General features: G+C 42.2%; 2 protein-coding genes across 3 annotated transcripts in view; one reads left to right on the top strand and one right to left on the bottom strand.

Moving 5' to 3' along the window:
- The first annotated feature begins 3368 nt into the window (after nucleotides 1–3368).
- LOC134452350 (diamine acetyltransferase 1-like) lies at nucleotides 3369–7737 on the top strand. Its single transcript, XM_063202699.1, has 6 exons — nucleotides 3369–3633; nucleotides 4186–4237; nucleotides 5433–5516; nucleotides 6449–6550; nucleotides 6748–6788; nucleotides 6931–7737. Exons 1-6 carry the CDS (start codon nucleotides 3568–3570, stop codon nucleotides 7099–7101), a joined length of 516 nt encoding a protein of 171 aa, XP_063058769.1. The 5' UTR covers nucleotides 3369–3567; the 3' UTR covers nucleotides 7102–7737.
- Nucleotides 7738–8802: 1065 nt separating this feature from the next.
- Nucleotides 8803–17500, bottom strand: part of apooa (apolipoprotein O, a) — a 16910-nt gene continuing 8212 nt past the window's right edge. For both annotated transcript variants that reach the window (XM_063202704.1, XM_063202705.1), the window contains 4 exons: nucleotides 15976–16067; nucleotides 13145–13234; nucleotides 12893–12940; nucleotides 8803–9427 (listed from right to left, as the gene is read on the bottom strand). In XM_063202704.1, coding sequence (XP_063058774.1) covers nucleotides 12905–12940; nucleotides 13145–13234; nucleotides 15976–16067 — 218 coding nt within the window. In that variant the 3' untranslated portion in view covers nucleotides 8803–9427; nucleotides 12893–12904. The remainder of the gene's footprint in view (nucleotides 9428–12892; nucleotides 12941–13144; nucleotides 13235–15975; nucleotides 16068–17500) is intronic.

The raw sequence follows: 17500 nt of genomic DNA on the forward strand, positions 1-17500 counted from the left end.
CTACTTAAGGTCAAAGGTCACGAAAATGGTTTAAAATGGCCTATTTTTGATGTTTCAGTGTAGAAAGTTAACTAAGGGCACTTAAATGGTTACTTATGTTGTATATCAATATTTTACACAATGCAATATCTTATTTCTAGGTTATTTTGAGGGTTAAAGTAATCAAAATTGCTTGAAAGTCATGTGAACTGATCATGGAATATAGCCTCTTTGTACAGATGCGCCCACCTACATTCCATGGTCAGCTCAGACCCAATCAGACTTTGCTGGAATGACTCAACTACATCATAACATTGATATGAGAGCCTTAGATAAGAGATTAAGACTTAGTCATTACAATTTTGAGGACAATAAGGTGAAAACATAGGCTCTGCGCAAAGGGGTAAACACATTGTCTCTTTTATGTCACAATGATCAGTGTGGATCACTTTTGTGATATCAGCATGTCCAGTTAGGAAGCAACACTGTGAGTCCATTTGACTACTGTTTTCCAAATTTAACAAATAGTGGGTACAGAAATGGTAACGGTAATATAAACAAGCCCCAAAACAGAGTTATCCTCTAGGCTGTGGCACAGTCTATCTCTCTTTTCCCATCCTTTCTGGCTGTTTCTTGGTCACATGAATGTTTTCAATGTCCCACCCCTGGTGTCTATCACCCACTAAGAGCATGGACGAGGTGCCAAGAGACATGTCGTTACACCAGGGGACGTATAGGAGACTAGAACGGTTTTAAAACTTAGAAGCGGGATCACCATCTCCTTCCTTGGGACAGGTGGCACAGGGAAAGCACTGTCAGAGCCCTGAAAAATCAGTTTTGTAGGGTACTGATGTGCATGTTTCTGCTCAACTGGTCAGAAATAGTCTTCATCAAGTCTGTTTGAGGGCCTGGTATCCACAACTGAAGCCTATGCTTACAAAGAGGAAAAGAGCAATTTGCATGAACCAAAAAACATCAAGAAAGGCACATTCACCATTGGTAACATTGATGCTGTTGTTGTTAATTTTTCTTCACATGTGAAACTTCAGTTATGATGGAAGAGGGTATTGACCCTGAATAATAAACCCACATTACAATTTTCTAAGCATAGTAGCAACTGTCTATGTCTATACTGTCTATGTCCTTACCTAGATTAGTCTATGTCTGCATGGGAGAGCAAGAAACGCAATTTCAAATTCTTTGTATGACCAGTGCATGTAAAGAAATTGACAATAAACTTGACTTGACTTGACTTGACTTGAACTGTAGATCTGATTTGAAATTGGTGCCATGCACATAAAGTTAACTGATTTATCATTTTCACTTGGGTCATCCAACTTGCTTGACCTTTGTCTCTTAGGTCCCTTTTGTTCTTTAAACCACATTATTGTGACACATTAGCAATATTTATGATTAGAAAAGTCAAGAGCTAGATCAACAGTGTGTTAATATTACAGGTTTATTCATTTTCACATTTGTTTTTTTTTTCTTGTGAAAAACGGTTTGAAAATAGCACCCCCATCAATATTGTGTAACATTTGACCTGTATTATGACCTTGAACCATTGTACTTGCATAGTTTAAAGACCTAAGATAATTAAATGGACCATTATGAACATAGTCTATGTGTTGTACGGGGTCAGCAACCCAATGACACAATTTTTTCCTTAAAAATCGATATTTTGTAACCTTTGACCTCTATTATGACCTTGACATTGTACTTATATAGCTCAAAGTTCTACTGTGATATAGCATCACACATTTTAGACTATTAAATGGGAAATCATGAACATACTCATGTGTTGTTCTGGGATAACTGTGGATAAACTGGCAAAATAGGCGAAAAACACATCTTTTTGGGTGGGAAAAGTAATTTCTGGGTTAGGGGGGGGTTTTCGGAAGATTTTTTCAAAAAAATTACACAGCAGTGTTTCAAACATGTGGTAGCATCAGAAAATCAGGGCTATTGTGGTATTTGGTATTTACACCCCCCTATGTAAAAGGTCAATTACAATGTCATTTTGTGGATTTACATTTTTAATTTTATCTCTTTCCATGTTAATACGACCACCACTGAAATTATGTACTTTGTAGGCAAACAAATAATCAGCCAAAAATGATGTAATTATTACTTACAATTTTTATTTTGTGTTACAACAGCACAGGAAGAGTAAATAGCAATGTATGAAATGGTGAAATTCTGCGTTGAATTAGGAATCCTTTCTGGGTATGTCTGAGCTGACACCACCAATATTCGCCTAAATGTTACATATTTCTGCTTGACAAACAGCTAGTTATGTAATTGTCTAAAATGTATTTGGTACGAGGACACTTTCTCCACTTTGATGTGGCAGGCCTACCACCCAGAATGCTCTATGGTTAATCATAGTGCAGTTATGAAGCTGTCAAAAGCTTGCGGGCTATGGCTGCAGCGAAATCAACATGAAAGGGTTAATATCTGAAATTGGCACATCACCCACTCTTATCCTGATGTGTAAGTGTTGGACAACTACAAACAGCAAAACCAAACAACCCACTATGAGATATAAAGCCACGTTTGGCGAAATGTTGGCCTTTGTGTCTCCGACTTGGAAAATCAGGCTTTTTGGGTGAATGCCCCGCCCCCAAACATGCATGACCCCACCCCCACTGATGTCCATACTCATGAACGGCTTGACGTTTTCCATGTGCGTTACGCCCATTTATGGGGGAAAACAACCCATATAAGTCAATTGGTAATGTTGGGGTTCAATAAACGAAAGATACGGACCTGTAGACAAGCGCTGTTCACGCGCAACATGCCGAAAACGTGTTGTGTTGCCGGCTGTTCAAATAATATAGCCAAACAGCCGTGGCTGAAGCATGGAATCTGTTCATTTAGGTTAGCCGATGTAGCATGTAAGTCAATGAGACATTCGGTTTGTTTTCACCCATAAAGGGGCGTAACGCAAATTTAAGAGCAAAGTACCCGGATGGCCGTTCATGAGTATACCTCACCACCTGTTCTTATACACATCCTACCATGTAAACAAACACAAAATAAGTATGGTATAGGGTATTTGGTCAGCATAACATGAATTGGGAGCCAAACACTGTTGTAATCTATGGCTGCAGCACATCAAGCATAAAAGGCTCAATATCTGAAAATCCTCAAGGGATATCACCGGGCATCGTCTGGAATCTTAATAGGTACACCTTAAGCAACCACAAACTGCAAAGAAAAAAACTTTATCAGACGAAACTGGGTTCGGCTGATATTTGGCTTTTGGCTGCCGGACTAGAAACCAAGGGTGCCAGAGCGCATAACATCCGCCGTGAAGTCTCATGCGCACGTCACGTTGGATGACGCTGTGACGTTCAGCAAACCGGCTATAAATAAGGAAGTGGCCCATCGCGCATCATATCGGAGTCATCCGCTGTAGCCTTCATGTAATCGCGTTGAAAAACTTTACCAAAGGGTTGAAAAACCTCCCTTTTGGAAGTTTAAATCTTCAAAAGGCAAACTTATGAAGAAAGAGCTTTTGATTAACTTCACATTTCGCGGAGTTTTAGTCGGCAAGGGTAAAGGAAAGAAGGCTAAAAGAAGAAAATGGCAAATTTTAACCTCAGAAAAGCGGAACCCAAAGACGTTGCCGATTTATTGCGGTTGATCAAGGTAAGACTGTAAATTCATGCGTATGAAAATATTTCAGCCTTGAAAATACTGTTAAAAAAATCCTATCAACTGCGGCCAGACGTGGCGGTGTTTTCCGACAAAGCTCCGTGGCCTACTTTTGTGGTTTCCGTCTAGGAAGTATTTACAACGTATTTTTTTTAAGAACAATATCATTTTTCTGGCTTATTTATTCTTGCCACGTGAATATATGTGCAATGAAAGGGTCTGTGTGGTTCTTTTGTTGTCAGAAATTTGTTTGTGGACTTGGTTGGTTTTCATATGACGTCACGGCCAAGTATCGACAAGTGTCAAATTCCCTCCGCGGCTCTGAATGTTTAGGATTTTGTTTATGATTCCGTTACTTACACTTTGTATTGAGTTAGCAATTGTTTCAGAAAATTAACCCTCCAATAGGCATAACATGGTTGAGGGCTATCAAAACAGTTTGTCCTCGTATTGTTGGCTACACTGTTTCTCACATGACATCTGGTTTTTTTTTGTTTGTTTGTTTGTTTGTTTGTTTGTTTTTGAACGTTTTGTTTTTGTTTTCAGGAACTCGCCAAGTTTGAGGAGATGGAGGAACAAGTCGTCCTTACCGAGAAAGGTAAAACCCTCCCCTCCCCCACACCGCTCAACCAGCTCTCACACGCCTGACGTGGACACTTTTACCGTCGACGCACAAAATTAATCTGGATGAATTGGCCCATTATTATTTGTGGAAGGGACGAGGAATGGCTAGCATACATAATAATGAGTATACATGTTCAAACCTCTACGTGTTTGTGGGTCCGGGATCGGCATAAAAGATGACGGCTGTAGGATTTTGTTTCCTCAAGGGAAGTGGAGCGCGCAGCTGAAGGGCCGTGCGCACTGTGCACCAGCTGTCGATCATGCGCGCGACAGGAAAGGGCGGGTAGAGTGTTCTTCTCGGAACTTGTCGGGTCAAGGTCACTCACTGAAGTGTTGACAAGTCAACTTTTTTCACCCCAAAAAAGTTTCTTGTTTCTCAAAAAAATAAAATAAAAATAAATGTTATAAAGGGCTATAAACTGGCGATTAGAATAGGAAATGGCCTTATTAGGGCAATGGAAAAAATATTCCATCATTTCAACTTCAACTTTTCAACTCTATTGTCCCCAGAAGGGCCCATTAGGAGTGCAGCACATATAGACAGCAACAACATATACCACAGGACAGACATAAAGTGCAGTGGTCAATAAAAGGTGAAAAAGACCATAAATATGGTTATAAAAAATATACAAACACATCATGAATAAATAAAATAAGAACATCATCATACAATAAAATACCATAAACAACGCCAGGGATCAGGTCAAGAACTCAATCAGGGGGATGTGAATTTAAAAGGGAGATGGCACTAGGGACAAATGAAAGCCTAAATCTGTTGGTCTTGACTGATGGGAACCCTGATCATAAATCCACATTTAGTGTGTGGGTTATAATCTCACGAGATGTATGGTGAGTCATGATGAGGCTATCACACCAGGAAGTCAGGCCAGCAGGTGACGCACTGGAACACTGTGTGAGTGTGTGGGTGTCTGTTTGCCTTCGCAACTAATGTGTGACGGAGAGTGAACTCAGTTTCAGTTCTGTGTGTGTGTGTGTGTGTGTGTGTGTGTGTGTGTGTGTTCATTGTAATGTAATTGTGTCTGTGTTTGTGTTCATTGTAATGTAGTGTGTGTGTGTGTGTTCTTGTTTGTGTTCATTGTAATGTAATTGTGTGTGTGTGTGTGTGTGTGTGTTCATCCTAATCTAATTAAGGCTGTGTGTGTTTGCAGACCTGCTGGAGGACGGCTTCGGGGAGCATCCATTCTACCACTGTCTAGTCGCAGAGGTCCCAGAGGAACAACGCAGCAGCGATGGTGAGACACACACACACACAGACACACACACACACACACACACACACAGCGATGGTGAGACACACACACACACACACACAGCGATGGTGAGACACACACACACACACACACACACAGCGATGGTGAGAGACACACACACACACACACACACACACACACACACACACACACACACACACAGATAGTTCGGTGCTACGATACTGTACTACACTGTTTTCGAGACGGAGGTTTACTAACATAGTATGCCGAACTCTACTAGTTGGCATTGGTTACACACTGACACACACACACAGACACACACACACACACACACACACACACACACACACACACACACACACACACACAGAGCGGAACAAAAGGGCAGTGGTGGGTGTTGGGAAGCATTGGTCACTCTTGTTTGCTCTCGTTCGTTCTTTGTCCTCTTGTTGAGTAACTGAAAGGGAATTTGGGAAGTCATGCCCCAGGACTTAATCATCGACACACACACACACACACACACACACACACACACACACACACACACACACACACACACACACACACACACACACTGCTATAGGGCTTATTCAAGATCTGTGAGGCCAGGAAACAGAATCCTTTGTGACTCAACTACAGTTGTATGCAGGGCCGGCACTAGGCATAGGCTGACTGGGCAATCGCCTAGGGCACCAAACGCTTTGGGGGGAGGGGGGCACCATAATGCACAAAATTCTAACTCTCAATAGACTTAGAACATCAAGCAAAATAAAATGTGAAACTTTACAACAAAATTATCATTCAGCACCCAGTGTATGCAGCTACAGTAGATCTGTGTGTGTGCTTGTGCGCGTGTGTGTTTTTGAGTGCGTGTGTAGGTTTTGCTATGTTTTACTCGACGTATGATCCTCATCTGTGTGTGTGTCTGTGTGTGTGTGTGTGTGTGTGCGCAGGCCATGTGGTGGTGGGGTTTGCGATGTACTACTTCACGTATGACCCGTGGATTGGCAAGCTGCTGTACCTGGAGGACTTCTACGTTATGCCGGAGTACAGAGGTACACACACACACACACACACACACACACACACACACACACACACACACACACACACACCATTTCAATAGATGTCTGCTTTGAATTGGGCATGTGACTTCCTGTCACTCACACACACACACACACACACACACACACACACACACACACAACTTGTGCACTCTGTCTAACCCTGTGTGTGTGTTTGTCTTTGTCAGGTTATGGAATCGGCTCGCACATCTTCCAGCGTCTGAGTGAGGTAAGCTCCACCCCCTTACATTATTATGTATTAAAGCGACTTTGAGTACCAAGAAAAGCGCGATATAAAACCAATCTATTATTATTATTATTATTATCATTAGTATTATTATTAATGATTTGTGTGGTTGTGTGTTCTCCAGACGGCGGTGAAGACGCGCTGCAGCAGTATGCACTTCATCGTGGCCGAGTGGAACAGTAAGTCCATCGAGTTCTACAAGCGGCGCGGCGCCGCCGACCTCTCGCTGGAGGAGGGCTGGCGCCTCTTCGAGATCGACAAGCAGAGCCTTGTGAAAATGGCCACCGCCAAGTAAGACCCACGCAAGATGGCCGCCAGCTGCCCAGTAAGACCCACGCAAGATGGCCGCCCAGTAAGACCCACACAAGATGTCCGCCCAGTAAGACCCACGCAAGATGGCTGCCGGCCGTCGAGTAAGAAGAAGTCAGGAAGAGCGCGCAACACCTTCTAATGCGCTACACTGGGTGCTAACCATAACTCCGTCATTCAATGAACACAAACTTGAAAAATAAATGAATACAGAAGCACTCTTCAGATTCCATTTTGTCTTGGTGCCAGTGGAGCTGGGCACAGCAGGCGGCCATCTTGGCAGCGCCAACCAACGCGTCGTTCCAGCGGGGGCCAAAATGCTGATACTCTGTCCTGGTAGCTAATAATCATGTAGACCTAACCTCACAGTTTTTTACTCTTCAACATGCTGATTTGAACCAAAACGGAGCCAACCAAGTGGCATACTGTATGTACGAAGCCACATGGTGCTTACTAATAATAACTGTAATGATTAGTCAGTAGATGTAATGTTATTTACTTATTATTAAGTGGTGTGCATGAGGGGGCACTGTAGTGTTTTAGTATTGTAGACATGTGGAGTCATGTGGAGACTTTGCTGTCTGTGTGATCCCTGTCTGAATAAATGGTTATAAAGTCATAATCGCTCCTGTCTGAGTTTATCAATAAAGTCATCACGATGGTGGCTGTCTGTTCTGCTGCCCCTGTAGGCAGCTGGGTCTAGTGGGGTAGGAGATGGCCTTCAGATCAGAGGGTTGCTGGTTCGAATCCCTTCCTCCCTCCATGGCTGAAGTGCCCTCGAGCAAGGCACTGCTCCAGGGGCTGTAACCAATACCCTGTAAGTAAATGTAAGTCGCTTTGGATAAAAGCATCAGCTAAGTAAGTGTGATATGATGTTAAAATATAACCTGCATCTTCAAACATGTCATTCGAGGGGCCACTTCGAATTTAAAAAGTCCTCCAGAGGCTGTACTATGAACACAAACCAGGAGTTCCCTCTGCAGTATAGGACTATGTTGGAGCTGGCCACCTCTACAACACACCCCACCTTCACTAGTTACCCTGAATACATAACTTAATTGTATTGCAAATGTAATTTCTAAAATTGCTTTAAAAAAACGTCATATTTCATGTGAAACTGCATAACATACTGAATATTGAGTGCTGGATAAGACATTAACAGCCCACGAGGGCCACATATTCCCCACCCATGACCTAGATGTATACATACATTGCTCAGCTAAAACAAAAGTGTTGCCACTCGCCACCAAATAAAAAGGTCACACTGTCCTGTGTTTTCATTTTTCAGACTTTTGTACATTAATGGTTTGTAGGTTCTGAATGCTGTGTGAAGCCTTCCCCAACACGTCCGAATTAACAGGGTTAAGGTCTGGAGTCTTGAGGCCAATTCCTGCCTTCTTTCCATTGTCCTATCAACATTAAAAAGAGACCATGGGTTTCATTCCATTGTCCTAGCAACATTAAAAAGAGACCATGGGTTTCATTCCATTACACTATCAACATTAAAAAGAGACCATGGTTTTCATTCCATTACACTACCTCGAGTCCTCCCTTGAGCTTGTGGCCTCCTGATTACAGAGAGCAGTGCAGGAGAAAGGTTCAACTTAACCCAAGGGGAGGTGAAATATGAGCACATTTACACAAATAGTACAGAATCACTTTAAGAGTAGCAATTCAAATCACAGAGTTTCCAAAGGGCGTCTTTCATTTATTAGTGAAGCAGTCACTTCCATCCAAAATAAATACTTCACATAAATTCACATCAAATATACATTTTTACTCTTACAGTTATTTATCCTCTTAATAAAATATACTCTGAACCGCCACAGTTAGAAGCAATCACTACATGAATATGACAAAAGTCACATTATTTAGTTTAAAATGTAAGTTTTAAAATTTTGTTTAAAATGTAAGATTCAAGTAATTTAAATAAAACAATTAAATAAAATAATTAGACAAATTAAAAGTTATGCTTTTAGCATGTACATCAGACAACAGGCAATTATTTTAAATATCTAAAAATACATTTCCACAAGTGCCGTTTTGTGCGTTTGATTACTTTGCAGTTCTCATGTAAGATGCTGGCCAGACTTCACCCCAATGTGGGCGTGTCCAATTCTAGTGCAAATGGGAGTCAGAAGCCTATTGGACGATAGGTAAAGGGGAGCTGGAATTATTTGATTGGAGGATAAATTAGGGGTGCTGAAAGGCCATTGGAGGATGGGTAAAGGGTGCCCCAAGTGGATTGGAGGGGCGTGGCTTCTCTCAGAAGTAGACTGGACGATTCCTCTCAATTAAACTGCCGTCAGAGCCTGCACAGACAAAAGCAGTATTAATTAAAACACACACACACACCACCATTAGAAAACATACACACGCCACCATTAGAAAACACACACACACACACCACCATTATAAAACACACATACACACACACACAACTAGAGACCGACCGATATGGGTTTTTCTATGGCCGATGCCGATGCCAATATTTAGATGTCAGAGTCAGCCGATGGCCGATGTGACTAGCCGATTTTTTGGGCCGATTTTTGGGGCCGATATACAATCATATTATCCTTAATTGGCATGCTAAAAATGTACCGGTATATAAACAATATTCTTTTTCATTTATTTATCCATAACATATGTATTTTATTAATTGCAAGTAACATGTTCTATTTACACTCTTAATATTCATATAGATAGGCCTAGTAGAAATATTATGTATGCCAGGGGTGTCCAAACTTTTTTTAGTGAGGGCAGAATACAAGAAAATAAACAAGGGGCCGGGCCGCACATTAGCGGTGACAGCCTATTGTGTGATGACCGGTTCAATGTAACAAATACACAAGGGAGGCAAAAGCTGTCTGGTGGTTCATGATTTATTTCCAATATTTTCAAGAGGCAATGTAAGAAAAGGTAACACAAATTGCATAAATATTATTGTGTCAGTGTATAAATTATCCGCATGTACATGGTTAATAATTAAGCTTATATTAATTGTTATTCATTATTATCTTATTTTATTGTTGCCTACAATCAATCAATGCATGTTTATAAGCTGTTTAATTTGTATTTAATTCGTATTATAGCCACCACTACTTGCTGTTCCCCGGCACTTCATGGGTCAATGTGAAACTCGTGCTGATCCAATCAGATCAAGTGCCTCTATCTCACATGCACGCAGGCAGCGATGTAAACAAAGGCAGCTCTCCTCTCTGTGCCTCCCTCAGTTTAAATGAGCAAGTTCTGTCGTAACCTAGCATGTTTAGCTAACTTGCTACAGCCTTTAAAGAGGCAATTTTACAGGATGGATTCACAAAGCTATCAAAAAATAATGTCACTTATGCGAAATGTGCTTACAGTACAGCATGATACTATTCCAACTGTGGGTTAAAGTCACAAATAAAAGTGCTAAGCAATCGCTAACACTATTCAGTTGGAGTGTTTATAAGCAGCTGTTGCCGTAACTGGCTCCTGTTATTTGGTGACGGACGGCGCTAACATAACAATGAATGACATCATATGATTACTACCAAAGCGCCGATTACATTTTGTTTTATTAACAAGGTGATAAAACAGTACCCAAACTACCTCGGCCCCGACTGAAACTTGAAAAATATCTTAGCATCATGCTTTAGTTCCCAGCCTGTCATCCTGAACTCGGCGTGAACAGATCTGGGCTCCCATGCACAACACATTTTGCAAACTAGTTCATCTAGTATTACAATATTGGGTTTGACATAATCACAGATTCAAGTATATTTTCAAAAGACTCCCAACAACTCCAGAAAGTTGCAATGGTGATTTAATAGATAAAATCCATGCTTCTCAATTTCAGGGATAGTCCTTCAGTAAAAGGCATCGTGGTCACACACCACTAGCAACTTTGATTTCAACTCCGTTGCCGTTGAAAACAAATAGACACGGGGTGAAAGTCAATCACATGTCAGAAATGCATGATTTTTTTTGTTAACATTTCACTTAGATTTTAACTTACTATTGTATTTTTAGAGCTAAACTTCACACTGGTTACCACCAGCGTTGGGGCTCCGAGTAGCTGCCCGCTGATAGAGAGGTGTGCCTGATAGAGGTGTGACATTCACGAAAGAGCCGGTTCTTTTGAACGGCTCCCTGAAGTGAACTAGGGGACAGGATCACAGCTGGGGGTGCCACTCGACTGTTATTTCGTTCGTTTTTCATTAATTTTAAGCACGTGACCTCGACCTTAAAATCGGCGCAACCAAATGAGAAAATCGGCCGATGCCGATTAATTAAAAAATAGCAAAAATCGGCCGATTAAATCGGCCGGCCGATCGATCGGTCGGTCTCTACACACCACCATTATAAAACACACATACACACACCACCATTAGAAAACACACACACACCACCATTAGAAAACACACACACACACACACACACACACACACACACACACACAACCATTATACAACACACACGCCACCATTAGAAAACACACACACACGCCACCATTATAAAACACACACACACACACACACACCATTATACAACACACACGCCACCATTATAAAACACACACACACACCACCATTATAAAAAACACACACACACACACACATTATAAAAAACACACACACACACACACACACCACCATTATAACACACACACACACACACCACCATTATAAAATACACACACACACACACACACACACACACACACACACACACACACACACACACACACACACCACCATTAGAAAACACACACACACACACACACCACCATTAGAAAACACACACACACACACACACACACACCACCATTATAAAACACACACACACACACACACACACACACACCACCATTATTATAAAACACACACACACACACACACACACACACACACACACCACCATTATAAAACACACACACACACACACACACCATCATTAGAAAACACATGCGCACACACCCCACCATTAGGCCGGCCGCACTTTTGCTTCCGACAGAATTCGGACCCCCAAACCAAATTTCACACGAACATAGCATTGATAGTCAATGGGTGGCGCCGACAAAATAGAACTAGTCTCTAATTGCTATCCGACATCGGCGATTGTCCGCGGACATCGGCGCCAGTGTGCGTGGTTCTATTTAAAATAATGAAATCGAACTTTTGCGGAGCAGTGCGCAGCACTTTGTCGGAGCCTATGTACGGAAGACCTTATAAAACACACACACACACACGCCACCATTATAGAACACACACACACACCCCACCATTATAAAACACACACACACACACACACACACACACACACACACACACACACACACACACACACACACACACACACACGCCACCATTATAAAAAACACACACACACATACACGCCACAATTATAAGAACACACACACACACACACACTGCCTGACACACACACACACACACACACCATCATGTTAAACACACACACACACACACACACACACACACACACACACACACACACACACACCATTAGAAAACACACACACACACCACCAGATCCTACACAAAGTCACTATTAAAACACTTTGGTGTGCACCAGATCATGTGGTCCGAGATGCACGGTGTGTGAAAGCAAAGCAGCCTGGCATCTCTTCACACTGTAACATTCCTGAGACAAAACTCTGAACGCACATTCTGTAACTACGTCTTGTGAGATCTGTGATTGAACCATGTGTCTCTTTGTGTGTGTGTGTGTGTGTGTGTGTGTGTGTGTGTGTGTGTGTGTGTGTGTGCGCTTGCCTGATCTGGAATTCAAGCCTTGGTCTCTTCGCTGGCACTCTTCTCAGCCTTTAGAGAAAAACACACACACACACACACACACACGTACGTACACACACACACACAGTGTCAATGTTGAAACACAAGCTCAGTTAAGACACACATATATTAATACACACACAAGTATTCGCGCGCGCACACACACACACACACACACACACACACACACACACACACACACTCTCTCTCTCTCTCCCTCTCTCACACACTCACCTGCGGTTTGGGGGCCTTGGGTTTGAACAGCTGTGTCTCCACGGTAACGTAGGCCTGGATCGCCCAATCATAGATGGAGTCACCCGTTGCCTAGCAACACAATACAAACACCACAACTGGATTACACACCACACTAACACACCGCACCTTGTTTACACATCGTTCCAGGATTACACACCACACTTTACACGCCACAAGTGGATTACAGGCCGCTTACTGTTGGATTATCGCCATTCTACCTTTACCTTGAAGCTGTCTAATGTGTTGACTGAAAATCCTGCGTGTTCTTATTGAGGAAGAGTCGGAGAGCCTAGCGTCCATTTCCAATATCAAACTCATTTATTTGCCAAGTGGGTAATTTCATGTGAAATCAGACACTTTGGGACCCGACCGACACAGATTTCAATCATACTTGCTGTGCCTGTTCAGTAGCAAGGTAGCACCCCAGAACTGCATTTGTGTGAATCTGACACCAATATTAAGGGAGAAACAGACTAGCAAAGGTTTACATATGAGGGTAGGACACTATACATTCAGCATTGATTATATCAGTCAGTGTAAGTCACAAAAAGATGTCTCAGCCCAAGACAAATTTCCCCCTGGGGATAATAAAGTACACTGACTCTCTCTGACTCTGACACACACCCAAACAAACAAAATGCCATTCATTCTCAAATCTGTCAACATGACAATAAAGGCTTTCTATCTCATTTCCTTCACACATGCTGGCATACAACCCAGGGCACTTTTTACATCACATCATATAATTTATATCTGTAACACATTTGATATCATATACCGTGCTTCCTCCATTCAAGCCAGTGTTTCCCACAGAAATTTTGGAAACTATGGGGGCAGCCGGGTTTTAATCGTTCGGAGGGGGGGGGGGGTAGTTCTCACGCGGGCCTTTTTTTTTGGGGGGGGGGTGTTTGTATTCTTGCAGCGTAAATGCAAAACGGCAAAACAATGACTACAGTATGACATTGGCGCATGGAGAAACTGTAGGCCTGGGCCTATATTTCAACCATTTATATTTTGAGAATTAAGGCTACATAAGATTTTACCCATGACTTGTATAATAGTAGTACATTGTCATTGTCAAAAAATGCAGTACAGTGAATAATTTCTGTTTACAACACAGTTTCATTCGTCCCTCATGCAGGGGTCTGGGAAACAATAATAAAACAAAATAGGAGCAGAGATAAGAATTAAGAGCACTGTGAAATTGTTAACGCATAGACAAAAAGGGTCTTAGAGGGTAGGCTATGCCTTTTCCCCCACACATATCTGTAGGCGTACACATTCTACATGAGGGGTGCTGGTCACAGGGCCATTTTTTTTCCAAATTCCTCCCATTAAAAGGGCTGAACAACATATTACACATTTATGTCTATATTCACATTCATTACACATTAATTTCTATATGCAGCCCGAGGTCTCTTCTGCTGTGTCATGTCTGTCACCAAACTCATTACAACTGTAAAACAAAGCCTAGGGAGTGTTAGTAAACTCATCCCAACTGTCCCTTCTGAAGGTTTTTTATGTTGCTCCCAAACCCAAGTTAACTACAACAACTTGACTAGGATTTTGATCCCTGTCTTTCAAGCACTTGTGGTTCTCTCTATAGCAGGGTGCCCAACCTTTTTTTAACCAAGATCTACTTTTGAAGTTGATGGTCTGCCGTGACCTACCAAGTCAAATTTAAGGATGTCAGTATGAAAATTTAAGACCACCATTTATTAATCACCATTATTATGAACAAATGTTTTTAGTAGGCTATTATGGCCGTATCTTTTCAGTGTGTTTTTAAAGTGTGTTGAATAGCCTATCTTTACAAAGCAATGCAGCACTGATAGTATGCAGAGATAATTTCAGTCATACACAAGTCATAAACAACTGAAACAAATTTCAAAATGATAAACATTTTGGCATATAAAAGGCACATAGGCCCTATTTCTAAAATATGATGAAGCATTATCATGCCTTCAGTGGTATAGGCTACAAATTAAAAAGGGCTCAGAAATTCACCATTTGTTATGGGTAAATAGTAGGCTACTAAGAGAGAGAGAGAGAGAGAGAGAGAGAGAGAGAGAGAGAGAGAGAGAGAGAGAGAGAGAGCAATGAGAGAACTCATTGGATTGATTAACACCCCTGTTAGAGTGACTTCTTCTATGAAGGTTTTTTTTTCAGCTCTCTGGGGCAGTAGCACAGCAAAGGCTTTCTATTGTGAGTTTGGCCAATCGTTTTGTCCACAACTGAAGCAAGAAACAGCACAAATTGAAGTGAATTCCACACATGTCAACAACAAACATTTCCTTTACACGCGGCACGCGATGTAAACGCAGTTAGCGATGATGCATGCGACTAGCGATTTGGACGAAGATCCTCGCATATCGGCGTGTCATAACGCATCGTTGCGCACATGTTCTGTTACTCACCCGATGTTACATGTGTGCACACATGAATCAACTGTAATACCCTTATGGTCACTTCCTAATGGAAAATGCGAAGGAAATTCAAAATCGTAATTCAAATCGCTTTTAACAAAAACGGATATCGTTTTAAAAAAAAAACATTTTCGTAAACTATGGCGGACAAATTTAAACTATGGCGGGCCGCCATAGTTTCCTCAATGTATGGGAAACACTGATTCAAGCTTATGATTGGGGTTAGTGTTTATATTAACAATAAGAAGACACTAGTCTAGTGGGTCTGCTCCAGAAAGGAACTCTTTCCCACTGTCCACACACACACACACACACACACACACACACACACACACACACACACACACACACACACACACTAAACACACCCACACCTATCCCCACCTTAGCGATCTCAGCTGCTTCCTGAGGGTAGTACATGGATGCAGCAACACCCGTCAGGACTGAAGGATACAGCAGACGCTTCACCCTGGAGCCTACACACACACACACACACACACACACACACACACCGTCAGGACTGAAGGATACACCAGACGCTTCACCCTGGAGCCTACACACACACACACACACACACACACACACACACACACACACACACCGTCAGGACTGAAGGATACACCAGACGCTTTACCCTGGAGCCTACACACACACACACACACACACACACACACACACACACACACACACACACACACACACACACACACACACACACACACACACACATTTTGGACAACTTTATTTAAGATGACTTACAATTACTTAAAAATAATACAGCGCCCCAAGCAATAATGTGTCTTCAACATAAATGGCAAAGTTATTCTGGTCTAAAGCCTATTCAGGGGTACAGGTGGCATCTCCTTCCCCATATATGCAGGCTGCCTGTAACTGCAGACAGTGAACAATACTTAGCTAGCTGCTTTGCTTTCTTCTTGTTTATTCTGGCTGTTATGACCTAGGCTACCACAGATGAGTGATGTTATGTGGCCACTTTCTGTCAATGCATGAGGTATTACTGGTTGACATACCTGTCAACCATCCCTAATTTCCCGGGAAACTCCCTAATTTTGACTCATTTCCCGATTTCTTCCCGATTTGACATTTTTCCCGGAAATATCCCGGATTTTTCACATTATCAAAAAACACTGTCAGTCCAGTAATTATACCCACGGCCCTGTCCGACGAGCCACACCCCCTCTTGAAGAGAGAGACACAGGGTCTTGCTTATCAAGCTACCTGCCAGAAGATTGTATGCCAGATGCCATCAAGAATTAAAGTTCCTTGAAAATACGAGCTGTCCCCTCGAGCTCCGTAGCGCTTGTGCGCCCACTCTTTTCCTCAGAAACCGTCAGTTCATGCAACGCATAAAACAGCCTCGGAACAGCGAATCATGCGATTAACCTAATCAACCCGTTCCAGCACGAAGAGACAACTTGTGCGTCAAGACAACAAGAAGAAACTCATTGCGCTCATTTCACTGTTTTGATTTCATTGCATTGTTTCTCCACGCTGTAAAACGTGTGCCGAGGGATTTTAGCAACATTATCTCCAAAAAATCCCCTTAACATCCGTGTCCAGGAGCACAGAATTTTTGGAGATCAGGCTGATTTTAGACAGAACTGTCTTTGCACGCGCGCTGTTGTGAAAAGCCGTGTAAAACACACCGTCTCTGTCATCCCGTTGACTGTCAGAATTTGGCCTTTAGAAAATTTCCCGGATTTTGGCTTAAAATATGGCAATTTTCCCGGATTTTGGGAGCTCAAAGTTGACAGGTATGCTGGTTGATACTTCATGCACTCCTCAGCACAGCACAGGTCCATACAGTGCCTATACACTCTACACTAGGGGTGTAAATCACAGCCTTCATGACGATACGATACGGTATCCATTTCCTAAATCAGGGATT

This window comes from Engraulis encrasicolus, chromosome 7 (assembly GCF_034702125.1).
Source record: "Engraulis encrasicolus isolate BLACKSEA-1 chromosome 7, IST_EnEncr_1.0, whole genome shotgun sequence".
Taxonomy (NCBI): domain Eukaryota; kingdom Metazoa; phylum Chordata; class Actinopteri; order Clupeiformes; family Engraulidae; genus Engraulis; species Engraulis encrasicolus.

Bases quoted from the DNA above. Each gene is read 5' to 3' on its own strand.
- LOC134452350 (XM_063202699.1), top strand. From the start codon at position 3,568: ATGGCAAATTTTAACCTCAGAAAAGCGGAACCCAAAGACGTTGCCGAT. The intron at 5,517-6,448 runs GTGAGACACACA...GTGTGTGCGCAG, and splicing joins GGAACAACGCAGCAGCGATG to GCCATGTGGTGGTGGGGTTT. The intron at 6,551-6,747 runs GTACACACACAC...TGTCTTTGTCAG, and splicing joins CGTTATGCCGGAGTACAGAG to GTTATGGAATCGGCTCGCAC.